Source organism: Doryrhamphus excisus, chromosome 10 (genome assembly GCF_030265055.1).
Source record: "Doryrhamphus excisus isolate RoL2022-K1 chromosome 10, RoL_Dexc_1.0, whole genome shotgun sequence".
Lineage (NCBI taxonomy): Eukaryota > Metazoa > Chordata > Actinopteri > Syngnathiformes > Syngnathidae > Doryrhamphus > Doryrhamphus excisus.
Window position 1 is genome coordinate 16017042 of NC_080475.1, and position 26412 is coordinate 16043453.

Genomic DNA, 26412 nt, shown 5'->3' on the forward strand with positions numbered 1-26412 from the left:
CAGGGTTTCCTGTTACACCACAGAGGTGCAGTTTGTCCTGTGGACCCTCAGCAACATTTGGTAAGTGTGAGTGGATTATGTGGCACACTGACTCATGTTGTTCACCATCAACTCATTTCCTGCATGTCAGTCAATAACAGCCTTTTTTATACTGCAGGAACTTTACTCAGTTACCTGCCATGTTTCCAACAAACATATCCACTAGGGAAGTACCATCAGCCTAATGTACTCCAGATCAGGGGTTGTCAAACTACGGCCTGGGGGCCACTTGCAGCCCTCCAATTGCTTCCAAAGTATTTAAACTTTTTACAAGCTGGCAACATGACCTGCACGTAGTCGTCACAGTCAATATGTAACAACCTTTTGATGGTTTAAGTAGATTCCTGCATGCGGCGATCCAGACAACTACCTCCAAACAAACAAGTCAACCTCCCCACTGCACTGTCTGGGAAGTAAACAAGGAGAGACGGTCACAAGCTCTAATAGTCAATGTTTTACCATCTTTTATTCATGTACATTCTGGGTGTCATACTCAGTCAAAAAATATCATTTTTGTCATTTGATGTAGTCTGATGGTTAAAGTGCTCCTGAACAAAGGAAGACAAGCACATGGAGTAGATGTACAACATTTTCACATAAGACAAATAATTCTAGGTGGACTGTTATGAGCATAAAATAGTGTATCAAATTTATAGTCTGCTGCCCCCCCGACCATTTTTGGTAACTCAATGCAGCCCACCCTTGCTCAAGATTCACCATTCAATTGGTGGGTTGCGGTTCGTTTGGGGGGGAAAAAACCCCAAAACAAACCCTGATGTTTGTGAATGCAACTTGGCTTGTCTATTTGTTGCATAACTGCCGCAAACAGTCCCTTTTAAAAGCCAAACCAGTTGAGTTCACTGCTCTAGATTACCTGAACTTTGAGGTACAGTGGGAAAGCAAACCAGAAATCAATTTACCCATGTAATACAAGCTCCTGGAAATGTTGGAATATGTTATTGTTTGTATGTGGGTTTGAAATCATTGCATTAACCTTAATTTTGACAAAAATTCGCTTAAATCGGTGAAGTTTCAGTTAAATGTTCGATTCATGATGAAATATGGATGCAGGGTGGGGGAGGGAATAAAAAGAATACTTCACACAAATCACACACAAAATTAATAAGTTATTTATAAATACATCTAGATAATTTTTGAAGCAAAGACCACAAGCTCCTGAAATTCCAGTGTTCACTGTGGATGAAGTGGAACCTTGTGGAGAATGTCAATGTTGTCAGTGTAACAGCGGTTGTAAACAGCACTGAGCCTCAGAGGAAATGTAACATGTCCATAGCATTCATACATACAGAAACACACTATACACTTAAACTGAGGTTTTCTGGACATGAAATTATCTGAATGAAATTAACATTCAAAGATTACACTTTCAGTCTAAACTTTGAGGCACAAAATGTGCCTTCTAGTCATGTGGTCTATTGTGACGTCATTTTACAGGTTTATTTTCCTTACCATAAAATAATATGATGTTAAACCACATCACCATCATGTAGTAAAGAACAGAACATAAGCAGAGCTGCAATTTTTTTTTTTACATTGTGTAGTGAGCACTGCTCAATATTCAGTCATGACATAAAAAAAAACAATTAGGATTTTAAGCAGCATCTTCTTGGAAAACTTGGACATGGAATGCAGAGACTGACACAAGTCCAGCTTGATTTCTACATGGATATTAGGTCATATATTCTACTATCAGCTCTGCATTACCCAGTCATGAAATACTGTCCCTGAAGGAAAACAGGAAGTTCCTCATGACCCATAAAGGTAGCTACCTAACACTAACGAGTGAGAAGAGAACACTGGAATGTTAAGAGGATTTCCAGGTTGACCTGTAGCAAATACTGCCTTAAAAAATCATCTCTTCTACCATTGGTTTCCCATCCTGGCAGGTTCAGTCAAGAGTCGCCCCCGCCTGTCAGTCCTTTGGCGAGGTGGAAGGAGAATGTAGTGTGTGGTGCTGGCCTGCCTGCCATCCTTTAAAATGGGAACAATGCAAGAGGGCTGCTCTGCGGGTGGCGTCCTGTCGCTCAGCAGCGCCCTGCTCACATATTGCGGGTTAGTGGCGAAACTCTGCGTGGCCGGCATCACACCGTTGATGTAGATGGGTAGGCTTTTGGGACTCGGAGAGCGGGGCGGGCAGGGCGGTACTAACGGGACCCTCGGAGGGATTTTGGGCGGCTTATCCTCGGGATCTGTTGTCTTTGAGGTTTTTGGCAGTATTGGGATGCGAGGAGGAATTTGAGGCTTCTCGGGGGGGACGGTGGGTGAACAGTCCGGAGGTTTACTATATATAATCGGGGGCCAGGCATCGGCTCCTTTAAAAGCCTGTCTGTCCTCTCCTCCAGGCCAGGAGAATGCCAAGGCGCCACTCTCAGGCTGTAGTGAACCACCACGGTAGGCAGGGTTTACCCGACCTCTGCTTCTGGACACGGCCTTAGGGCAGTTCTTGGGCAAAAGGGGTCGTCGCTCGCTGGTAAAAAACTCCACCTCACTGTCGGCCGCCTCATCTGACATGAGCTCCTCCGTGTCAGGTAGTGGCGGTAGAGGTTTGGATTCTCTCTGCTGGTCCCAAAACATGGTCCTTCGCTGGGTAGAAGAATAAGGAACCACCTGGTCTCCTTCATGAGGTGGCAGGGTCTTGTCCAAGGGGAGGTTGTACAAGTCGGAGTAGCAAGGACGCTGAGGTGTTAAGATGCTGGCTGGGAAAGGAAAGGGAAAAAACATATCAAACTAAGATATAATTGATTGCCTACGATCAAATAGTTAAAATACAGGTATACAGGTACAGGTTTAAATACAGGTATTTAAAATTAATCAGTTAACCAAATGAATGTTAATTGATTCACATAAATCCACTGTGGTATTTGGGCAAAGATGATTAAAAGTGATGTGGTCCAAATGATGAGGACCTATCAGTACAAGGTCTCCCTATCGGTGTTATTTCCTTTGTAGCAGGAAGCAGGTCTCACAAAAAAAACCTGGAAAACAATCTGCACTGCAATGGAAAAAAACACAATCAAGAGTGTAATGATTGGTCAGGAGGGGCAAAAACACCCAGGGGGGTGGGTGTGTGTGATTTGAGGAGGGCTCAGTCGGAAAGAGAGCCCAAAGGCATAGAAAACAACGGCTTAACCTGTCACCCTTTTCGTCAAACATCAGCCACAACAACCCTGATTAACACGGAGAATGGACACTATCTTAACAGAGCTTCCCATAACTTTCTCTGCGGAAAACATCCGACATGGCCCAGACTGCAGGAACAGCTGGTGACCTGGGAGGAGGGCTGATAGGCTCCCATCCGCTGGTCTGGTCTGGTCCTCCTCTGCTAGATAGCTTAGTCCATCCCAACCCTGTCTACAGGACTTTGCAACACTAAACCACAGCTTGCCGATCAGCCAGCAATGTAAATATGTATTCAGGAAAATAAGTAGCCTTTATGGTCATCTTAATAACACATATGATGCAGGCCAAACAAGAAGTAAACATAAGGATAAGGATACTCACAGTTGCATTCTCTGTCCATTTGTTGCTGCTGAAGCTCCGTCAGATTGTGTTCCACGTCGCCACCGGGCAGACGCAAGCGCACACTGCAAAAACAGCATAGGTTGGAAAAAATGTACACACGGTCATACATGTGTGTCAATCATTTCTGCAGGTAACCTGTCATGAGTGAGTCATTACATGTGACATATCAACGACGTGGTGCGCTCCAGCTGTGTGATATACCGCCTGCGCTGCTTTGTTGGAGATGTGTTCAAGTACCTGCTCAGGTCATGTTGTCCCCAATAGTTGTTATGGCTCATGTCGTCGTAGTGTCCGCACGGTGCTTGATTTCTTCAAAAGCATGAAGGTCTTGCCGTTCAAGCCATTATGGCTTCCCAGTAATCAGTGGCAAGCTGTTGGGAAGAAAAGGAGCTGAGTTGCAGATTCTTTCCATTCATACTTTGTAACAACTTGTTGAAGTTAGTGTGTGTTGTTCTTGGTAGCCGTCAGATCCCATTTTGTTCAACCTCAAATTGGGAGTGTGTGTGTGGAGACTAAACCTTCAGGATGTAATGATTCACAAAGTTCACGATTTACCGTGTGGAAATTAGATAAAGGAAAATGATGCGACAAAACTACAGTGTTAGTCAGGTATTATTTGACGTAAAAACACAAATATAAGCAATATATTCAGCTATGTGGTATATTTTAGCCACTCTAAAGTGTGACACACTTATGCAAGCATGTAGTCTGATTGGCTGCCTCAAAAACTGAGCCGTGTGCCTAATGAGCGGGCAACTGCGCAGCCTCCCGATCAGATGCAGGGGGACCGAGAACAGGCGACACCGCCCTCCTTCCTCCACACCATGAAAGCACGCAGTATCCGCCCACAGCAACAATGGTTGATTGTGTAGCATTCCGGTGATGCTGAATGATAAGATGTACCGCTAGCAGGGTACATCCAAAGCCATACATTTACTAGAATATTCATTTCGTCCTTCTAAAAAGCCACTGTGTTGTCAAATCCACCCCGTGAGCGTCGGAGATGGAGGAATTGTACTGCCAATGAGCATGAATGGAGCCCCTCAACTATAAAATGGGTCTTTGTGACACTTTGGAGTGCGGCAAAGGAGAAGGCCTGAGAATGCTCATCAAGAGGAGGAACCACGGAGACGGCCGCACGCTGCCAAAGTACTAATGAGGAGGATGCGTGTCCTGGCATCGTTACAAGGATAAATAAGTTCTAGTTCTACTGATCTTAATGTTGGGATATTTTGGTCTTGGGGGTTTCTATTACAGCTGTATTCCCATCACTACTCAACAGTTACATTTGATAACCACCACCTTTCATAATAAAAGGCATGTTCTGAGTTATAATCAAAATCTATGGCGGACAAGAAGTGACGTCAGGGGTTCAGAGTTGCTATGTGTTATGATATTATTATTATATTCATTAATTTATTTTCTACCGCTTTTTCCTCACGAGGGTCGCGGGGGTGCTGGAGCCTATCCCAGCTGTCTTCGGGCGAGAGGCGGGGTACACCCTGGACTGGTCGCCAGCCAATCACAGGGCACATATAGACAAACAACCATTCACACTCACATTCATACCTATGGACAATTTGAAGTCGCCAATTAACCTAGCATGTTTTTGGAATGTGGGAGGAAACCGGAGTACCCGGAGAAAACCCACGCATGCACGGGGAGAACATGCAAACTCCACACAGAGATGGCCGAGGGTGGAATTGAACCCTGGTCTGTTAATTATTATTATATATTTTTTAAATTATTATTGTGAGATCATTTAAACCTGTTATTTTTGTGGCATGTGTTAGCAGTTACGTTCCACACGTGACACATGATTGTTTTTGTTTTGAAGGAAGAGAGAGGACTTCCTAGTTGTAGCCGCAGGTGATCAGCTCCAAACATCACAACAATATCTTTATTGTGTGTGTGTGGGTGTGGTCTAAATGAACGGAAATGCAAAGAAAAACATTAGGTGTGTATTCTCATCACTCACTTTGTAACGCTTCATGTGGAAGGAATCACAATTTTGATGAATTTAAGTATGGCCGGAAATCACAGAAAATTCACTGAAATCATACGAATTCAACTTAGATGATGTAGTGTCTTTGAACGCAACTCCTCATTTCTCATCATAACTCAGTTCAAGTCTGATTCAAATATATCCAAGTACATGGATTCAGGCCAAATGTATGAATTGTTTGTAAAAAGTTAGCTAAACACGGCAATAGATGGATAGATATAAGGATTAATATACTCATGGACAGACAAACAGAATGCTACAGGATGGCTAGTGGACACTCAACGCTCAAATTACAGTACACAGTCGATCACACATAGAAGAAAACGGAGAGTTTGAGTCATTTTAACTTAGCGTTGGGTAAAGTATTTTAATTGAAACGACGAGTTTCACTTCGAAACAAGTGTATACTTCTTGAAACGTCACATTTAAGTGGAGGGAAACGTCAGTCTTACCAACAGTGCGTCCATCTTGGCCTATGGATACTTCCTGTAGTAGTAGCCAACTTCCCACTCAGCATTCTAGGACCAGGGCAGAGCCATGTGCATCATAATGTGTGTAAATAACATCACCAAGTCAGTTAAATGTGGTTTTACGGAGTGACGCACGTCTCCTTATAAATGTTCTCCCTGCCCTCCGAGCCCGCCCAGCGACTTCTTAAAGGGGAAGGCACCATTTACATGTAAAGACTCCGTGTATAACAGTGTAATGACCTGTCGAGGAGCCTTTGCTTTAAGCATTTTGAAATAAGTCTCAGCCGTCCCACAATAGTTTATTGGCCAATTTAAAAGAGCTTTTAGTCGGCCTTGTTGGGAATGCCCTTTGGTGTGTCTGTAGCTTTCATGCTAAGATGGGTTTGTCCAGGCCTTAATATGGAAAAGGGATATGTGCGGCTAGAAAAACTCACTTTATTTTCCCTTTACATACACTGTAACCAGTGGCAGGTGGTGCACTTCAGTGGGGACTTAACTGAATGAACCCGCCTCTTAATACCGCCACTATGACGTCACAATTACACAAACCAGCAATATTGTACAATTATCAAACGTATTCTAATACATAAAAAGCGTAAAATAGAGTCTGCCAAAAGAGAAACACATGAATAATTTGCTAAGAGACTTTGTACCTGACTGGCTGGTGACAAGCCGCCATGACACATCAGCATCGATCCTCTTCATCCATTCAACAAACACTCCTTGTTTGCAGTTCACCTATATTGACTTTAGAAGCGTCACCAGCTACATTCCAATTGATGACACTTTACATCTTCTTCCCTCACATTGGAAACAGTACACTTAATTCCACGATTAATTGTTAAAGTCAGGCGTTCTGTTACTAATGCAGGTAAATAATAATAACTGATCGCTAATGAACTGTGGGAGGAAAGTGGATATTAGGTATAGGGAACAGGAACAGTCTACTTTAAATTAGTATCTAACATTCAGTCACTTTATAGCAGCTATGAATGTTCTAGTGTTGCGGTTTTTGGCCGCTATTTTACCCTGGAACAGATTGTTTCTATTAACATGATTTCCTATTGGAAATATATTCCTACAGTATTACTGTATTTTTTAAACAAAAAAAATGACAGGGTCAGACAGACACACAAGGTAAATCTGAATCCAACAAGGAATCTGTATTAAATATAGTAAATCACAGTGACATGTTTTGGGAGACTAGGCCCCCTTGCCTTGTATCATGACATTCTAAAAAAATAAAAGTAAGTTTGTTTTGGAATGCTAACAGAGCCTCTGGCATTTGGCTTTCCGATCTATCTGGGGTTATGCCGAGACACGGACTCGCACATTTGTTCTGTGGGCGCCTGCTGCGGTGACCTGGGATGCTCAGAGCTGTGGGGGTTGTTCTCAGGGTGGGCCAGTCTCCCACCGGGGGTCCCGGGAGGTTAGGTCAAGTCATTTCCTGCTCTGAGAGCCCCTCCGTCCCTCACAGCTGTCAGTTCAGTCAGAAACCCAACTCCCACATTTGTAAGCCTTCATTGGTGTGCTTTCTTTTAGAGATATGAGGCATGAAGGAGGAAGCTGCTGGAACAAAACAAGGACTTGCTTTCAAGAACTGCATTCACATTCATTTTATTCTACAAAGAAAACATTTTAAGGGCATCTCATTTAATGTGGTATCTTTGCATATCTTTGCATATTTTTGCATATCTTTACGTGCTGCTTCTCTTGTTTATAATATTTAGAAATATTCTATAGATAGTTGTAACTCAAAGTCAAACACTCGAGCATAAAGGATGAACTTCTGTACTTGTATTTTGTTTTTTGTGATATCGAATGGCAAGTTTGATCCTGGAACAGATTATGCTCATTTCCATTTAAATTGCCAGAAATGTTGTGTTAACATACATATGGTAAATACATCTGTATATTTGCTGACACAGCATCACAGGGAATTGACTTATAGAGGAACCAGCTGTGTACAAACATGTAATAGCCATTACGGCCAGAGTGGTCTATGTTCATGTGGCTGCACTTACATTGCATGCTTGAAAAAACACATTCTAAGTATAAGTCAGTGGTGTCATTAGGCCTATTTTAGGGGGACTTCCTAAATAATTTGATTTTTTAATTTTTATTTATTTGTTTGTTTGTTTGTTTGCCTGCTTGCTTGCTTATTTATTTATTTATTACAAAAAAAACATCTGACCAATTTTATATAATAGGGCAAAAGCAGGCTCATAAGCAAGCCAATAAGCAGGCTAATACTAGCCTACTACTACTAGTAGTAGTAGTAATAATCAGAAGAATAATGATGATAGTAATAATAATTAATAATATAATAATGATTATTATATAATTGATGTCCACTGGACAGAATGGTTGCAGAGCTTGAGTAGCGGTTTTGCAGTGTAGATTGTGTGTACTTGTGTACATTTAATGGTGGCCTAAAACAATTATATCTTTACTAAATCTGAAAGTTGTGTCCCGGTTCTTGTTCCTTATTTGTTTTTTTTTATATATTTTTTATTTTTTTTGGAATGTCTACTACATTCATTCATATCCTGTGCATCTCCAGGGGGCTAAGCCCCCCTGTCCTCTGAACCTAGTGACGCCCCAGGTATAAGTGTAAGTCAAGCATGTGGATGAGTAATGTGACTGCTGAGGCATTAAAATGGTGAAACTTAGAGGTGTGCCGTCATCCAACATTTGAGAAACTCTTATGTTCAACTTTTTTTTTTCTGTCGCTCTGCTCCCACCCACCACTTCCTTAAACCTGACATGGAACAATAATGTTTAGTGTGATTTGAAAAACACAACATTGTTTTATCCTCTGTCCTCTAATTGAACAGATTTGGATCGGCCGTGGCAAGTTGGAGGCAGCAGGAAGGAATCAGCCTTCTCGGATGTCTGAGTGGGCCTCGCGACACGACCTCTGACCTCATCTGGTGAGGGGATACAGCTCAGTCATCGAACAATCAAACGCCACCAGGAGGTGGAAGACGCAGGGGTGGACTGGAAGATTGATGTTTGTCTTTGATCGCTATCTTAATGGGAAGTCAAAATGTATCTTGACTTCCCATTAATAATTGTATTATTTTGTTATGCTGTATATATATTGGGGCTGTCAAATGATCCATCCATCCGTTATCCGCTTGGCCGGGTCCGGATCGCGGGGGCAGCAGTCTCAGTAGGGAAGCCCAGACTTCACCTCCTCCAGCTCCACCAGGAGGACACCAAGGTGTTCCCAGGCCAGCTGTGAGACACAATCCCTCCAGCGTGTCCTGGGTCTGCCTTGTCCCGGCTGGGCATGCCCAGAACACCTCACAAGGACCGACTGAGTAAGGAACTCAAACTTTCACCAAGAGAAATTGAACATTCAACTGAGCTACCACATGTTGAAATAGTACATGTGATATTTCTCAATATTTGCTTGTGCTTTGTTTTCACAACTTGTCCTTGGGTCAAAGTCTTCTTTAATCACATCACTTCCATCACTCGGGATGTTGGGGTCAACATCCTATTTACGACCAGTGTATCATGTCTCTTTGGTGCAGAAAAATGACAGCACCGTCTGTGATCTCACTGCATCTTTTTCACCAACTATGGTAGAATGTCGTGTGTGTCACTCCCAAGCGCATAGTTCACAATCCTGAGATATGAGCGTCCCTTCTCTCCACGTATTTCTCCTTCCTTTCTCCCACACTCCTCCAGGTCCTTCCTTCGCCTTACTTATTCCCGCTCCATCATTTCCTGCTGACTCACCATTAGCCAGCCCTATTATTACACTATTAATTTAGCAGAAAAGTCAACACACGTCACCACTTGCCCAGCGGCATGTGAATGGAAAACCTACCACCGCCTAAAAGATAGGTAGCCTCGGTATCACATTCAAGTCAATAGAATTCGAAGGTGCTGTTTGTTGTCACACGACCAGGAAAATAAAGTTCTGGGCTGTTTGAAGATGCGGCCTTGCTGGTTAAAAGAGACAGGAAGTGATGCCGCAGCGCGTGCCCGGCTGAGGGAGTGTGGCGGGGGCGGCGACAAGAGGGGGGGTTTGTGGCGGACTGGTGGTTGACTCATTTAAAAAACAGCCTTTGACTCACAGTGCAAGCTCCTGGAGCATATCTGGTACACGTGTTTTGTTTTTGTGAGGAGTGAGTATCTCCATTAAGGATAAGAGAACTCCGGTTTGACCTTTACGTAAGCATTCGTGTATTGACACAGACAGGACTGGATGACAGTGCAGTGTAATCCCACAGTGGCATCGGGTCAAAGTTTTCATCATTACTCTGTGCTACACACCCTTATTGCTACTATAAACCAGAGGATCCTGTTCTCATTATAATTCTTGAGGATGTTTTCTATGCCGCTTATCCTCATTAGGGTCGTGGGCCCTCCTAAATAAGTTATTTTCATTTCCTTTAGCATAATTTTATGACCCTAATGTTTCTATATTTACTTTTTAGAAGGCACATTTGTTGCTTAATTCAAATAATAATAAAAACCGTGTAAAACATTGAAAAAAATAATAATTCTACCAATTTTAGACACCAACCAGGCTAAAACTGTTACATAATGTGTCCCTGCTGTTGATTATAATGTGATTCGTCCCTCGGTTCCGAGTTAAAGATTTCATCATGCATCCGTGTGCTTTGTGTCACAGGGCCAGCTGCTGTGTAATAAACGCGGAAGGAAGTACACGGCCGGCGTGTGACGTCACGACAGCGCCGCTGCGGAGCTTCAGCGTGACGAACATGTTTATTATCAAGCTCCACTCACCGTCCGAGTACAACGTGTGTCAATAGACAGGGAGTAGCCCGCCTTCGCCAACCCAAACCATTATTCATGACTCGAAGAGGTATATTTTCGAAGCCCGTTAGCTCGACGTTAGCTTGACGTCACAAAATGACGAGGCGGACGTGCATTCAGCGGCCTGTTGGACGTGCTGCTAACGTGAGCTAGCAACGTCTGCTAACTTCTATCCAGCAGGCGGCGACAAAGCAGCACTACCAGGTCTAACTACGCTTATTATTAAAAGCTATTATTAAAGCTGTTAATATGCTATTAGCTGTTATGCAGAAATATCAGTGGTAATGGTTTAGTTTACGTCAATCATGCTTGACAGAATGACAGTGAAGTACATCACGTGATTACACTTGTAAAATTCAGCATGCCTGAAAATGAGTTGGAAGACCCATACTTGCTCATGATTGGCTTCACTTGTGTATGCAGGTCAAAGGTCAAGGCCTACACTTTTTTTTAAAATTAAATTTATTATAAATTATTGCACACATTTTGTAAATCCTGTAAACTTTATTTCACTTCTCATACATCTGTGTGTTTGTCTGTTATATGATATATTTAACTGAAATTGCTCACCCAAACAAGCAGTGATTTATGAAGGAAAATCTTCAAAATTCACTTTTTCATACCACACCAAATGCTTGTACTGTTTCTTCAACTTGCTCTGTCCATTCCATAATCATACTAATACTACATATGGTGTACACCAGCGTACATTGAAGTCAAAACAAAAGCTTCAAATGGACCCACAGACAACCAGTAATGTCAATAATACATAATTATACATAATTATTGTGTTGTTTCTCAGGCAGGAGGCGTGCTCTGGATCTCATGAAACATGAAACGGTCTGCCAGAGGTCGATCACAGGAGGAAAATCGTAAGTGCCCGAAGTGATTTCTTCTTTTCACAAAACGAAGGGTCGTGGGGCAGGAATTCTTCCTTTTCTATTGTTATATTGTCAAAGGTCCCCTGTAGACCAGGGACCCTGGACTATCTTTACAGGTCTAGTGCAGCTTTATGTAGTTCTTAGGAGTCTGCTGCTACTGTGTTTGACTCATTTACCAGCAGCTAGATATACTAACTTTTTTTCCCGCTTTAAATGCAGCTGAAAATGACCTGCACAAATTAAAACTCCAATATCGCCAAGCTGTAAAAGACAAGCAGGCATACGATGACAAAATCCAAAGCTTCCTCCTGAAAGACAGGCAAGTGGGTTCCTTTATTTTTTTCAATCCGTCCTTAGATTTTTAACTATTGGAGGCAGCAGAAAACTGTTAGTATTTCGGAAAATTCTCTTGAAACTAGTACATGAGTTTTTATGATGTATAAGTGTATGTAAATGCGGTGTCTTTATTCTTGTCTAAGTAGCAGGGAGATTCAGAGGCTCCAGAATGAGCAAGAGGAACTACTCCATTTCCTCACCATCGCACAGAGTAACAGCAACCAAAAGAAGGAAACCAATGCTGTTCAGGATCTGGAAAACCTTTTGTCCAATGAAGAGAGGATAGACGATGAGCTGCTAAGCAACAAAAACAAATTGGTATCGTTCAAAAAGCAGGTGTGGTCCATTCTCGCAAATTGTCACAAATTTTGAACTTAGTGTTTGTGAAGGCTCTCATCCCCATTATTGGATTTCTTTCCAGATTGTAGAATGGGAGAGGAAGCTGGTAGCACAGAGGGGAGGGCATGCGTCGCATAATACCAAATCTGACGACAACTCTATGAAAGATATATTGTCTAAAGAAGACAAGCTTTACAAGGTAGGCGTGACATCAGTTAAAAATCAGATTGAAAAAAGCTGAAACTTGGAACGTGTGTGAATGCTTCAAGGGTCACATATGCTTCAATGAGCTGATGATCAGGAACGGCCAGTTAAAGAAGGAGATAGACATGCTGGAGATGGAGAAGAATGAGTTCATGCAAGTCCAACTTCAGCTGAAAAAGGTGAATAAAATATATTATATCTATTATATAATATATTCAAGGTGCTGCTCGTCTTCGGCTCATTTTTCACACATTTTACACCCATGGCTAGCATATGTTGTCAGTACAAAATTCAAAGTAAATTTTGTTGACCCCAGATACCTCAGCCACGGTCATGTAACTGTCAGTGTTCGTGTCCTCAGACTCTGCTTTTTCTACGGAAGTGGGATAGAGAAGGGGAGGAATACATTAGCAGCCAAACTTGACCAAATCCCTATTCCAGTATTTGCTGACAACAAAAACAACTAATAACTAGTATTACATGGGGTGGACATTTTTTACTCTTGCTTGGTTTGCATTATTATTATTATAAAGATTCAGGACGGAAATTAAAGCAGGGGGATAAAGGAAGCCCAAACTTTTAATCTGTGGTGTACACACAAGACAGAATTAATTCTCATACTTTTCATAACTGCATCCAAGACTGGCATGATGACCAGAGAGCTATGTTCCAATCATAAACTGTATAAGGTTCCTAAAATATTGTGACAGGTCAATAACACTCAATAGGTTATTACTTACGTACAATAAATACATTTATTTACAATAAAAATAATTTAAAAAATAATATTAGCAAAAATGAATCATATTTTGAATGACCTCTAATGGCCCACCTGCAATACCACCACGGCCCACACTTTGGGAATCATTGTTATAGAGTAGGCTGCACGAAGGACGAGTGGTTAGCGCGCAGGCCTCACAGCTAGTTCAATCCCACCCGCTATTCCATATTCCACATTCCAAAAACATGCTAGGTTAATTGGCGACTCCAAATTGTCCATAGTTATGAATGTGAATGTGAATGGTTGTTTGTCTATATGTGCCCTGTGATTGGCTGGCTACTAGTCCAGGGTGTACCTCACCTCTCGCCCCAAGACAGCTGGGATAGGCTCCAGCACCCCCACGACCCACGTGAGGATAAGCGGTAGAAAATGAATGAATGAATGTTAGAGAGCAAAGGTCTGATGATGATGATTTCTTCTCCAGGAACTGCAAGCCATTCGCAAGGAAATTTCGGACTTGAGTGCTATGTGTACTAAAGCCAACAATGCCAGGTGAACGCCTCTTTTATTTCAATGTATATTATTTTTTTTATTGAATTATAATCTAATGTACTACCCGTTGACTGTGTTGTGGCGACACCTAGTGTTGGAATCCAAGTAAAGCAGAAGAAGCTGAAAGAGCAAAAGGCCCAGTTTGAAGCCCAGTACACGCAAACAACAACCAACTTGGAGCACGAAATTTCCACGCACTGCAACCTTGAGGTTATGGTGAATGTGAAGAATGCTTCTGACGAGGGCTCCGATCATGACAATGGTGATTATTTGTTTTGTCATTATTTGCTTAGAATAATCAAGCGCAACTTAACAGCAAATTAGAAGCACTATCTTCATTCTGGTGGCAGTTCTTCCACTAGATGTATGTGTATATTGCTGTTTTTTGTCCAATCAGATTTCAGCTTCTATATGTTGCCTTGTCAATGCATTCTGCTCAGTGGCTTCACAATCAGTAGTGCTGGCACATGTCCACCAAACATGAAATGTAAAAACACAGGAAAACCAAAACAGAAGAAACTGATGTCACATTTGTTCCTCAAATTGTCCAACTTTTGGGACACTTCCAACCTCCTACACTGACAGTCATGTTTCATGCCTGTTTAGGCTTGTGTTTGTGCAGGAAATTGATGAAAATTATACTTATGTTATGTAAACAGAGAATCTGCTGGACCAGCTAGAGAAGTTGACCCTTCACGAAGACACAATAAGAAGAATTCTCACGGAAACAGGCGAAAATGACCTGGACTCACTAGTGCGGAACTACTTAGAACGTAGGTCAAATTGAAAAGTCTAAACATGTTGAGAATGTTCCACTATATCCTGTGATGTTCTTTTTTTTAATATTCAGTCGAAGAGGAGAACTATTCTTTAATGGGCTTTGTCAACTATCAACACTGGCAAGCCGAGGCCATTAAACAACAGATCACGCAAGTCAGTGCTGTTCTATTTGAATGGAGAGGTTTAACGTCATGTAACGCTGTTACTGCTTTGTTTTTGAACTCAAGCTTTACAAGGAGAGTGAGCTCTTTGTGGTGGACCAGAAAGATCAGGACGAGGACCGCAAAACTCTTCAGATGGCCATTTTCGCCAAGCAAGAGACCATCGAGGAACAGCTCTCTGGTTACCAAAAGCAAATTCAGTTCAAGGAGAAAATCCAACGTCTTCTTAAAATAGGTACAGTATGGCACAGCAATTATATCAGCTTATCATGTCAACTGAGTGCACCAATATATATGTCGTGCGGTATGCTGGAGCCTATCCCAGCAGTCTTCGAGCAAGAGGCGGGGTACACCCTGGACTGGTGGCCAGCCAATCACAGAGCACATATAGACAAACAACCATTCACACTCACATTCATACCTATGGACAATTTGGAGTCGCCAATGAACCTGGCATGTTTTTGGAATGTGGTAAGAAACTGCACACACAGATGTTCAAGCGGAGAATCGAACCATTATTTGTTATTTTATATGCATCATCCATCACATTTGTAACTTCTCCACTTGTTTTTGTTCCAGGTATCCAATCATTACTACGTATCTGCTGTCAAAGGTCTGAGATAAGCTCACTGGGCTCCGCTGACAGAGCGCTGGATGAGCACATGACAGCCTGCTTGAAGATGGTGGAGGACAAAGTCAATGGCCTCCTAAATCTGCAGTCCGTCCTCCTCTTCCAGGAAAACTTAACACAGTGTGTATGTGCACCTGTCATGCGACACAGCCACTTAAACTCCCATTGATAATAATGAACATTGAACATGAACACTGAACATGTAGGGCCCTATGATTTCTGTATTAACAGAATAAGGAATTTACTTTTTATTTCTCTCCATGTCCCCCAACACACACACACCCCCAAACAAAGTCAGCTGTGATAGGCTCTAGCTTACTAGTGACCCTAATGATATGGTCATTGTCCTGCTTTCTCACAATCAGGACCTCGCTAGTGACGGCTTTAATTCAATAGCGGATCAACTGCGGGGGAAAGGCAACGCCCCTGCAGTCAACTTGTCCACAAGAGCTTCAACGCCAGAGTAAGGCTTGATTATCTTTTTCATCATGAATGAATAATCAACAGCAGAGAAAATCGTTCATTCAGCACCTGCTGATTTTATTTAAGTATGATTTATTTGTTTAAGTATTACAAAGACAGCATGTTTGAATATTTTGTATATTGTGATATGCAGTGAGGACAAGGCCCGCAAAGGCAGCCGTTCAGGAAGCAGAGGAGCTAATGAGAGGACAGGTTCTTTTAACAGCCCATAAGTGGGTGAGTATGCAGCCAATGACCGCAAAGTTAATTGATGGCTCACATCAGGCATACTTGCATACATACCTGTACTTGCTCGGGTTTTACGAGAGAGCTGATGACACGCGTCACTAATTGATTCTTATGTTGTCCTCAAAGAATCAGAGTGAAAGAAGACAGGAACCGTAGGACTCATGAGCTATCCATGCCCCAACCCTGAGTTGGTCTGCATTGGGCTTGCACTGGCCATTCAGGCTTGAACAGTGAGGCTGGCTGTTTCCACGTGGACCACCGTGTAGCCGAATTTTTTTCGGTTTAAGTGCACGTGTTCACTTTAAATATGGGTCCCTGAAGTTTTTATTTTTATTTTTTATAACCAAGGAGACCCTGGATGATCGGCTCCTGGATTGGACTTGTAGTGACGAGCCATCCCTGCAGCAGGCCGCAAGTTTGGGCTGTGAGAAAGACTAATAATTTGTGGACTTCCAAATGAAACTGTCAGTGTAAAACATACATGTGAGGATTCTACTTTTAGCCTTCATTTCAGTGGGCAGCAATGAAATGAAACAAAGATAATGGTCGTGAATACAATCATTTCGAAGCACAATGCTAAAAAGGTCAGACGCTACTAATAGTCAGACGAAGCATTTTAAAAACTTGCTGCAGTATTCTGTGGCAAGTTTACAGGTTTACAGAACTTGCTTTTTAAAGGGGACCTATTATGCTCATTTTTGACCCTTTGTATTGAGTTGTGGTCTCCTATAGAGCAGCTTCACACAATCACCCGCTAACATTTTGCAGAATCTGCACCTATTCCACCCATGGCCATGCCCACTCTGCTGTGATCACCCGCCCAAACTATGAACCATATAAGGAAGTCCACCCCTCTGTGACGTCACAAAGGAACAGTTTTACCACGCCTTTTCAAAGCCAGCGTTTTGAGCTTTCAAATGCCCAAACCTCATTATCTGAAACTTTGCCATGGTTTAACACGGGAATACAACATTGTAACTACATTCATAGGTCAGACGAGTAGAAGCATGGGGGCTTCTAGCTCACAGCTAGGAGACCTGAGTTCAATCCCCGTGCATGCGTGGGCTTTCTCCAGGTACTCCGGTTTCCTCCCACATTCCAAAAACATGCTAGGTTAATTGGCGACTCCAAATTGTCCATAGGTATGAATGTGAGTGTGAATGGTTGTTTGTCTCTATGTGCCGTGTGATTGGCTGGCGACCAGTCCAGGGTGTACCCCGCCTCTCGCCTTAAGACAGCTGGGATAGGCTCCAGCGCCCCCCCCCCCCCCCCCCCCCCCACCGTCGTGAGGATAAGTGGTAGAACATGAATGAATGAATTAAGAGTAGAAGCATAATAGGTCCCCTTTAAGAGATCATCCAGAGTGGTCCAAGTTGATGACTCTGCCTTCCCGTCTTGAACGCTCTGCCTCAAACACCAGCAAGTGGCTCTTCAGTGACTCCTCAGGAGTAGAAATGATGAGTGATGGGTCATTTTTCTGCGTGCAAACAGATAACATCCGAATCAACTGCCTGAGAACAAGCCATACCAATACTGTACTAGAATCCATCCATCTTCTATGCTTGATTCTGACAAATCACACATGCAATCAATGTGCACTCACAATCACAGCAGAAATGAAGGAGTCCATCAGGTAGTAATCTGCTACACCATGTCCAGCCATGCCAAACCCCTCAGGGGCATGCACTTTTGCCACGTATTTGGTGCTTTTCTGGGTTAGAAAGTTGAAGACGCGAATCTCATCGTCTGAAAATGACAACTCCCCCTGGAAGACAAGTCACTGCTAATGTTAATTGATACTAACTGATAATGCAGTCATATATTGTACAGTTATGCATACAGTACATTTACAGAAAGAGCAATAAGTAAACATGAGCAGGCAGGTGCCTAAATCTTATTGATTTGAATAATGTTTTTGTCATGAAAGACGCTTTGTCAACTAATTTTGTCATCGTGGTAGAAGACTTACCTTGCACAAACAAATACAGTCAATAATATACCGTACGTGTGACAAAATGAGTAATGTTGTACCAGACTGCCGTAGATTGTTGTTTTTCGAAGGCAGAGTTCCTCAGTGAAAGCAATCATAGAAAAGGCTGCTGTCAGACCGCCTGCAAACTCCATGTTGACAACCTGGATGAGTATCGGGGATTTTGTTACTAAAGTAAGAACACTGACAGGGTTAGGATTCGTGATTAGTACTGTCTACTCATACACCTCCCTAAGAGTAATAAAAAGGAAATTTTAGTATGATACATTATTATGGCCAAACAAAAACTCCAAATATTACAGTATGATAAAAATCCAATAGTAAAAATGTAAGTACTTTCACACACAACAAATGAGTAACGTGAAGAAGTGCACTAATAAAGGAGTTTTCAAACCTGGTTGCTGCAGACGTCGTTATCACACTCATAGACACAGCGACCATACCACCCTGTTTTTAGAGACTCAGTTACAGTTTCGATGTCTGGGTGGGAGTTGGGACATGCGACGGACACAGGCCAGCCAGTGTGGCCCTAAAACACATAAAAACAATTCCTCAAACACGACCGAGCGTGTGCTATGTAAAGTATGAGCTGACCTGCTTCACTCTGTCCAGGTAGATTTTGCATGCAGAGTAAGGGCAGGCGTCCTCGACCGAACAGTCCAGGCAGCGGTCAGCAGCCCCTGCTGGCTGATGGGACATTACAATAAAATATCACCCAGACAACTTAGATGTTTTTAATGTTACTTCTAAGTTATAAAACAAATACCTTGTGTTCTTTACTGAAGTGGCTGACGGAGCCAAATGATGTCACTTTCAAACACCTACCAGAAAACAAGCGGTCATCAATTTTCTAGATTTCTTTTGGGTGATGAACAAGTGCCTAGGCTAGATTTTCAGATTTTTTTTCTAGTAGGCATTTTAGTGATGCAAATGTATTAAGCCAAACTCTTTGTTAACTGTCCCAAGCAACTAGCTGCAACTACTTTCCTCAGGACACCAAAGTGGGGAGTGTGTCGCTGTTTGCACTTCACTGCTAATGGCGGTGTCATACATTCATGTCAAAAAAATAAATCCCTTGAATGTCTTACTTGCGTGCTCCAGCCCAGTGATTGATTAAGTCTATGTCATGACACGATTTGGCCAGAAGAGAGAAAGAGCTTTCTGCTTCATTCCTCCAGTTTCCACGGACATAGGAGTGAGCGAAGTGATAAAAGCCAACCTGAAAGAAAAGACAACTGTAACTCATGATTACCGTAACTCATGACGGAGATCATGAACGCAACAGCATCAACATTATCGATGTACCTGCTCCAAGTGCTGAATGTGAATCACATCGCCAATGACTCCGTCATCTAACAGCTCCTACAAAAACAGCCTTTCCTTAGCAGTATAAAAAACAAAATAGAAGGAAAGTGTAAAAAGCGTTAAAAGAATGGTAAATAGGACGCTACTTTTAATAATAATCTACATATCCCATATACAGGAAAATGTGTGCCTCCCAGGGGAGGAAAAACATTGTTCAAACCTGCTAAGCTAACTTATGTAAAAGGAAAATAATTGAAAAGAGCATAGTAGGAGTCCAAGTAGGAGTCCAAGCTGCATTATTTTCTCTGGGGGAGGGGGGGGGGGGGGGGGGCGTTCATTTGGGCACACTTTAACAATAAACTACTACCACGCTTTTAAAAGAGACAGCCAAGTGCAAAGGTCAAACTACCTTTATCATGCGAATTGGGGGATGATAACGGAGAACATGACCCACACACACCATCACGCCGTTCTCCGAGCACACCTTCACAATCTCCAGGCAGTCTTCAGCTTTTGTCTGAAGTGGTCATCAATACAAATGGGTTCAAGAACAACAAAAACAGACATAGGATGTTAGATCTTTTGGAAATATGAATGTAATCAGCAGTTATTTAGTTCGTGCTGGACCAGATGGCGATGTTTTTCTTTAATATACTACTGTATATACTGTATGTATTATTTATTCATGTACTTATAAACATGCCTCCTAGTCAACACTGTGCCGTCTTCTCTCCGCTCATGAGCAAAGTGTCACCCCTAGTTTGTCACAGCTATAGTCAAGCATGGTGGTGAGAGTGCATGACTGCTGCCGGCACTGGGTAGCAGTGGTTTATTGCTGGAAACTTGAACATGTCTTGGGACTGAGCCGGACTAGAGTTTTTCAACATGATAATGAGCACACACTCCTCCAAGATGACAAGTACCATGATGAGGAAACAGAAAGTGATGGAGTGGCCCAGTATGTCTGGAGGGCATCAAAGTGAAGGAGAGGGGGGGTCGGGGGGGGGGGGGGGGGGGCTGAAGGGGTCTAACATCCACCAGTGATGTCATCATGAAGGAGCTGCACAACTCTTGGTGAATTCCATGTCCAAGAGGATTAAGGCTACATGCCAAATAACAAATAGTGCTCAAATAGTCTCATTTCTAGAGTATTGTTGATTGAAAAGATATAACATGAAATTACGGATGTAGTCACTTAGTGATATACTGTAAATATTAAGTAGTATTTGTAACTGCAATCACTCACAGCCATTGGTTTTTCCAGTAGAAGATGGTATCCTTTCTTTGCAAATGCCACTGCAGGCTCCTGAGACATGAGAACGTGTTGGAGTGATGCAGAATAAGAAGGTTAAGTCTATATATTATTTTTTATTTACCTTATGAAGGTGGTCGGGAGTGCAAATTAGAACAGCATCTGCAAACTTGTCTTTTTGCACCAAAGTGCGCCAGTCTATTTGTGTGGGGAGAGAGAGCATCCAAGGTGAAACACAGCATCGTTGTTGTAAGATCTTCAAGGCATTTTTAACTCACCTTCACACAGATTCTCCTCTGCTATTTTGTACAGTTGCTGGAACTTAGTGCGGGCAAACTTAATGGGATCAGCGACTCCAACAACCTGCAATCACAGAGCCATAATACTTGTGACCTTGGTGATGATAATGGATGGGTGGATAGATGACAACCATTCATTTCAAAATGTACTCATTGCGCATAATTTTATTTTACATTCAGCTCAGAGCTAGTGGATACATTGTACATTGGTCTTGCTAACCCCGCCCAACAGTCTTGCTCCCCATCATGGCAGACTTTTCTACTGAGTTCCATTCATTTGCGACCAAGCCTATTCATAGCCTTATTTGGAAGTTTAAAAATCACCTGTTACACCTTTGCCACGCTTTTTATGTGTTAAAATTAACAATGGTTAAGCAATTTTTTACACTTGTAGGACAGTTAATGTGATGTAAACACACAGTTAATAAATGTCTCGTTACAGTTTGACCCTTTATTTTTATTATATCCCATGTGAAATCCGAACACAGAGGACAGCCAACGTCCCTATAACACATTCTTTAGCTGTAACTTATTACCTTGTCTTTATAGCATCAAACGCTAACTACTATATACCAAGGGCGGGAGAGTGGTTAGCGTGCAGACTTCACAGCTCAGAGACCCAATTTTGATTCCACCCTCGGCCATCTCTGTGTGGAGTTTGCATGTTCTCCCCGTGCATGCGTGGGTTTTCTCTGGGTACTCCGGTTTCCTCCCACATTCCAAAAACATGCTAGGTTGATTGGCGACTCCAAATTGTGCATAGGTATGAATGTGAGTGTGAATGGTTGTTTGTCAATATGTGCCCTGTGATTGGCTGGTGACCAGTCCAGGATGTATCCAGCCTCTCGCCCGAAGACAGCTGGGATAGGCTTCAGCACTCCCCACGACCCTTGTGAGGATAAGTGGTAAAAAATGAATGAATGAATGAATACTATATACCAGTAGTGTCCAAAGTGGGGCCCAGGGGTCATTTTTGGCCCATAGCTCATTTTTATTGGACCGCAGCATACTCTACTTCATTCCATTCCATTCTCCTCTGCTTAACCAGGTCTTCCGGCTCAGCTCTCTTTTCACCACGACGGTCCGGTACAGCGACCGCATCACTGCGCCGATCTGCCTATTGACCTCACGCTCCCCCCTTCCTTCACTCGTGAACAAGACACCGAGATAGCCAAACTCTTCCACCTGGGACCTCATTCCCAACCCTGAGGGGGCACTCCACCCTCGTCCCACTGAACCATGGCCTCTAATTTACTCTGACAAAATAGCCTCTACAGTGAAAAAAATGTTTTGTGATGATGAAAGCTTGACCCTGTAGTAAGTTATTTAAATTATTTTCTATTCCTATTTTTAAATCCAAACAAATCAGAATGTATTGTGTACATCATTGTCTTTAATTTATTACTGTGTCTTTATTTGTATTCACCACATTCCCTCAAAGTCAACTGGGATAGGATCCAGTTCACTTGAAAAGGTTCCAATATAGTATATTGCACCGGCTGGTGAGACCTGCATGTAATTATTGCATCTTCTTTGGTGGTATTTTAATTATATCAGAAAGCACGAGTAGGGGAGCTGAACCTGTTATAACAGGAAAAACAGCCACCGAGATGACATACAAACAGAGGACAAGGTAAGCACGTCGTAATCCGAATACAGCTGATGTAATATTAAGTATGTAAAAAGGAAATCATAAAAAAGGTGCATTTACCTGCACACGGTCAGGGTGGACAATTGCATAGCGGGAGTAAGCATTCCCTCGACAGCCAGCACCCACTACAATGATCCGGACAGGTGGACTCATGTTGACACCAACTTTCCACACTCTTGGCAACTTGTAAGCTGTGTTTTTCAAAAGAAAATATACAGTTACTTTTCCAATGCAAAGTCAAAAGTGTTAAGCTTTTGTGTCTGCTTCCTGCCTTTTAAATACTCAAAGCGCATACAAACGCCGCCTTCCCTGTGCTGCATTCAAGGCTCCTCCGAAATGTTAGCCATTGCTAGCTGGAATTCGGCATACAGCACACCATACTGTAAACGATAGGATAAAAGCGAGCATAGCACTACTAAAAAAACAATTACACGCCTAAATTGTATTTCATCTTATATAGTGGATTGTGGAAAAAATAACCGACAGACTTTATCACAACGAGTTTATATACCGAAGAGTATATGGACATTTCCGGCTAACTTCGTCACTGCGAAGGTCACATGACGCCATTTGTTGAGCAGCTCTTGGTTAGCTAAACACCTGCAATAGTAGCCAGCTAGTGCCAGCGCGATTTTTAATCATATAAGCTAGATGAGTGATGTAAGTTAGAATTTATTCAACAGTTAAAGGTTCCTCTAGGAAGTCAAGACTTTGAATTAAGCTTTTTGGAGCTTCTTTTCACTGTTCGCCAAGGACCAGCTAGCAAAGCTTCGCGCGTTTGCTAGTTAGCTAGCGCTGCCAAGGTGCTTCCAAACAGCGAGGGACGAAAACAAGCCTCGTCATGAATGTTGACGGCGTTAATCAGTCCGTTACAACTGGAGTTTCTTCTAATGTCACGACGTCTTCAACTGCAAGTAACTGTATCACAAATGAAAACGCCACAACGAACGCCCCTTCGGTCACCAGCAACGGTAATAATGCAATGTGTGTCAACACAAGGCACATCTACCATCTCTCGGTGAAACAAAACAAGGACTGACTTATGGTGCATTTGTTAAATACGTAGGGCAGTTTACACGTTTATTTCTGCTCATTATTATAACTTGCCTTAACTGTCTTACAGCTTCAACCTCGGCCGCCATGGTGACGTCAACATCAGATTCCTCTGTCTCCAATGGGGTTTATGTTCCTGGAGCCATCACTAATGGAGACATAAAGCCTAACGTCTCCACAACCCCACTGGCTGACTTTGTCATGCAGCTAGAGGAGTATACTCCCACGGTAAGACAATGCACTTGAAAAAAGGCACCTATTTCACACAACGCACTTTGCATTTGGAGAGTGCACACAAAATGGCTTCTTCGTGTTTTAATCAAGAGTATCAAAGGGCTGAACCCCCAACCGGACAAGGAAAAACATAAAACCCCATTTGGCGAAAAATAAACCTTAGAAGGGACCACAAAGGTTGGAATCCCCCTTCCCGGATGTTGAGTGGGCAACATATGTCACATTATAAATATATACAAAATACATAAAAATAACACTAGGGACAAAACGACTGCTTCTATTAAAAGGGATCTATTATGCTTTTTCCACTGTTCTGACGTATAAATGTAGTTAGAATGTTTTATTGTCGTGTTAAACGTCCCTCCTCTTGTTTGATGCACAGCACCATTGTAATTTTACTCCTCAAGTGACCTTTTTGTTGTTGTCAGATTCCTGATGCAGTGACGGGCTACTACCTGAATCGGGCCGGCTTCGAAGCTTCTGATCCAAGAATGTAAGTCTTCTGTGTTAGACTGTGTTCTGTGTTAAAGCTTCAGTGTGCAGCAATAGGAGACAATCCAGGACAAGAAGTGCAAAAATAGTGTAGTAATAATAATAATGTTATACATAATAATGTCACTAATGTCACACATTAGTGAAATTCTCTACTTCTACTTTGATTGCATAGAGTTTGATTTAGATAGATTAGACATATCGAAACTGTAACTTACCTAAATTGATGACGAAAGTGGAAGCGTGCAATTCTCAAGCATGTCTTAAAGTACTTTTATTTTTCTCTAGAATCCGTCTGATCTCCCTTGCCTCTCAGAAGTTCATCTCTGACATTGCCAACGATGCGCTGCAGTACTGCAAAATGAAAGGAACTGCATCGGGAAGCTCAAGGAGCAAAACAAAGGTCTGTTTCTACGCTTTTTGCTTAATTCTCTTTTTTCAGTTAACTTCTTCCATTGTTTTCTTCCCACAAATTTGGTGTCATTGTATTTTGTCCCGTTTATCTATAGGATAAGAAGTACACTCTGACAATGGAAGATCTGGGTCCCGCTCTTTCAGAATATGGTGTCAATGTCAAGAAGCCGTATTACTTCACATAGAAGTGCATTGTCTTGCTTTTGCTTTAGCTTTACCTAACCCCTCTGTTTACCAACATCCTTTTTGTTGTTCACTCATTCTACATCAGTTATTTGGTGCAACTTTGACTGTTTTTGCAGCCACTTGTTGCTGTTTTTTTCTTTAATGGGTGGCGCCACCTTTTGAATTTTGTCGATTTGTAAATGTCTATTTTATTGTTAAAATAAAACCCTTCATGTAACTGTTGGTGTCTTGGATTTTACAAGTCTGACTCAAATACAGTGCATCCGGAAAGTATTCATTTTGTCATGTTACAGCCTCATTCCAAATTGTATTAATTTAATCTCTTACCTCAAAATTCTACACAAAATACTCCATTATGACAATGTGAAAAAGTTTTTTTTTCTACTTTTTTTGAATTGATTAAAAATAGAAAACTAAGAAATCAAATTTACATAAGTATTCACAGCCTTTGCCATGAAGCTCAAAATTGAGCTCAGGTGCATCTTTTTTCCACTGATCATCCTTGAGATCTTTCTACAGCTTAATTGGAGTCCACCTGCAGTAAATTCAGTTGATTGGACATGATTTGGAAAGGCACACACCTGTCTATATAAGGTCCCACAGTTGACTGTGCATGTCAGAGCACAAACACCAAGCATGAAGTCAAAAGAACTGTCTGTAGACCTGCGAGACAGGATTGTCTTGAGGCACAAATCTGGGGAAGGACACAGAAAAAATTCTGCTGCTTTGAAGGTCCCAATGAGCACAGTGGCCTCCATTATTCATAAATGGAAGACGTTTGGAACCACCAGGACTCTTCCTAGAGCTGGCCGGCCTTCTAAACTGAGCGATCGGGGAAGAAGGGCCTTAGTCAGGGAGGTGACCAAGGCACCGATGGTCACTCTGTCAGAGCTCCAGCGTTCCTCTGTGGAGAGAGGAGAGCCTTCCAGAAGGACAACCATCTCTGCAGCAATCCACCAATCAGGCCTGTATGGTAGAGTGGCCAGACGAAAGCCACTCCTTAGTAAAAGGAACATGGCAGCCCGTCTGGAATTTGCCAAAAAGCACCTGAATGACTCTCAGACCATGAGAAACAAAATTCTCTGGTCTGATGAGACAAAGATTGAACTCTTTGGTGTGAATGCCAGGCGCCATGTTTGGAGGAAACCAGGCACTGCTCATCACCAGGCCAATACCATCCCTACAGTGAAGCATGGTGGTGGCAGCATCATGCTGTGGGGATGTTTTTCAGCAGCAGGAACTGGCAGACTAGTCAGGATAGAAGGAAAAATGAATGCAGCAATATATAGAGATATCCTGGATGAAAACCTGCTCCAGAGCGCTCTTGTCCTGCTGAAAAATGAACCTTCGCCCCAGCCTGAGGTCA

At 42.4% G+C, this 26412-nt stretch overlaps 4 protein-coding genes across 8 annotated transcripts; 2 read left to right on the forward strand and 2 right to left on the reverse strand.

Annotated features, from left to right (window-relative positions):
• Nucleotides 1-1093: 1093 nt before the first annotated feature.
• LOC131137581 (ERBB receptor feedback inhibitor 1) lies at nucleotides 1094-6209 on the reverse strand. Its single transcript, XM_058085700.1, has 4 exons — nucleotides 6040-6209; nucleotides 3820-3953; nucleotides 3562-3644; nucleotides 1094-2756 (listed from the first exon to the last, which is right to left on the reverse strand). Exons 2-4 carry the CDS (start codon nucleotides 3858-3860, stop codon nucleotides 1921-1923), a joined length of 960 nt encoding a protein of 319 aa, XP_057941683.1. The 5' UTR covers nucleotides 3861-3953; nucleotides 6040-6209; the 3' UTR covers nucleotides 1094-1920.
• Nucleotides 6210-10143: 3934 nt separating this feature from the next.
• LOC131137378 (outer dynein arm-docking complex subunit 1-like) lies at nucleotides 10144-22425 on the forward strand. Of its 4 annotated transcripts, none has more exons than XM_058085263.1 (16): nucleotides 10144-10199; nucleotides 10709-11058; nucleotides 11657-11726; nucleotides 11955-12054; nucleotides 12218-12407; nucleotides 12493-12609; nucleotides 12680-12793; nucleotides 13820-13887; nucleotides 13980-14149; nucleotides 14547-14660; nucleotides 14738-14820; nucleotides 14895-15063; nucleotides 15408-15583; nucleotides 15825-15922; nucleotides 16076-16158; nucleotides 16297-17440. In XM_058085263.1, exons 3-15 carry the CDS (start codon nucleotides 11687-11689, stop codon nucleotides 16152-16154), a joined length of 1518 nt encoding a protein of 505 aa, XP_057941246.1. In that variant the 5' UTR covers nucleotides 10144-10199; nucleotides 10709-11058; nucleotides 11657-11686; the 3' UTR covers nucleotides 16155-16158; nucleotides 16297-17440. The 4 variants fall into 4 exon arrangements, 3 of the variants coding, with proteins under 3 accessions (XP_057941246.1, XP_057941247.1, XP_057941245.1); XM_058085264.1 differs by lacking the exon at nucleotides 16297-17440 and adding an exon at nucleotides 22065-22425 and having other exon boundaries at nucleotides 10165-10245; XM_058085262.1 differs by having other exon boundaries at nucleotides 10165-10245.
• zgc:154075 (uncharacterized protein LOC556929 homolog) lies at nucleotides 17452-23624 on the reverse strand. Of its 2 annotated transcripts, none has more exons than XM_058085266.1 (14): nucleotides 22939-23624; nucleotides 22728-22858; nucleotides 20996-21080; nucleotides 20842-20915; nucleotides 20712-20771; nucleotides 19926-19982; nucleotides 19466-19522; nucleotides 19249-19379; nucleotides 18927-18981; nucleotides 18755-18847; nucleotides 18555-18689; nucleotides 18202-18303; nucleotides 17774-17935; nucleotides 17452-17647 (listed from the first exon to the last, which is right to left on the reverse strand). In XM_058085266.1, the coding sequence occupies exons 1-14, from the start codon at nucleotides 22985-22987 to the stop codon at nucleotides 17525-17527; spliced, it is 1314 nt and encodes a 437-aa protein (XP_057941249.1). In that variant the 5' UTR covers nucleotides 22988-23624; the 3' UTR covers nucleotides 17452-17524. The 2 variants fall into 2 exon arrangements, with proteins under 2 accessions (XP_057941249.1, XP_057941248.1); XM_058085265.1 differs by having other exon boundaries at nucleotides 19875-19982.
• Nucleotides 23027-25263, forward strand: taf10 (TAF10 RNA polymerase II, TATA box binding protein (TBP)-associated factor). The gene is made up of 5 exons (XM_058085267.1): nucleotides 23027-23638; nucleotides 23791-23948; nucleotides 24383-24447; nucleotides 24735-24849; nucleotides 24956-25263. The coding sequence occupies exons 1-5, from the start codon at nucleotides 23509-23511 to the stop codon at nucleotides 25043-25045; spliced, it is 558 nt and encodes a 185-aa protein (XP_057941250.1). The 5' UTR covers nucleotides 23027-23508; the 3' UTR covers nucleotides 25046-25263.
• Nucleotides 25264-26412: the final 1149 nt, after the last annotated feature.

Bases quoted from the DNA above. Each gene is read 5' to 3' on its own strand.
- LOC131137378 (XM_058085263.1), top strand. From the start codon at position 11,687: ATGAAACGGTCTGCCAGAGGTCGATCACAGGAGGAAAATC. The intron at 12,610-12,679 runs GTAGGCGTGACA...GAATGCTTCAAG, and splicing joins AAGAAGACAAGCTTTACAAG to GGTCACATATGCTTCAATGA. The intron at 13,888-13,979 runs GTGAACGCCTCT...GGCGACACCTAG, and splicing joins ACTAAAGCCAACAATGCCAG to TGTTGGAATCCAAGTAAAGC.
- taf10 (XM_058085267.1), top strand. From the start codon at position 23,509: ATGAATGTTGACGGCGTTAATCAGTCCGTTACAACTGGAGTTTCTTCT. The intron at 23,639-23,790 runs GTAATAATGCAA...ACTGTCTTACAG, and splicing joins CCCTTCGGTCACCAGCAACG to CTTCAACCTCGGCCGCCATG. The intron at 24,448-24,734 runs GTAAGTCTTCTG...ATTTTTCTCTAG, and splicing joins GAAGCTTCTGATCCAAGAAT to AATCCGTCTGATCTCCCTTG.
- zgc:154075 (XM_058085265.1), bottom strand. From the start codon at position 22,987: ATGCAGCACAGGGAAGGCGGCGTTTGTATGCGCTTTGAGTATTTAAAA. The intron at 18,848-18,926 runs GTATTTGTTTTA...ATGTCCCATCAG, and splicing joins ACTTCAGTAAAGAACACAAG to CCAGCAGGGGCTGCTGACCG. The intron at 17,936-18,201 runs GTACAACATTAC...CTTGTCTTCCAG, and splicing joins CAACAATCTACGGCAGTCTG to GGGGAGTTGTCATTTTCAGA.
- LOC131137581 (XM_058085700.1), bottom strand. From the start codon at position 3,860: ATGAGCCATAACAACTATTGGGGACAACATGACCTGAGCAG. The intron at 3,645-3,819 runs GTACTTGAACAC...CTGTTTTTGCAG, and splicing joins GGACAACATGACCTGAGCAG to TGTGCGCTTGCGTCTGCCCG. The intron at 2,757-3,561 runs GTGAGTATCCTT...TTCCTTTCCCAG, and splicing joins AATGGACAGAGAATGCAACT to CCAGCATCTTAACACCTCAG.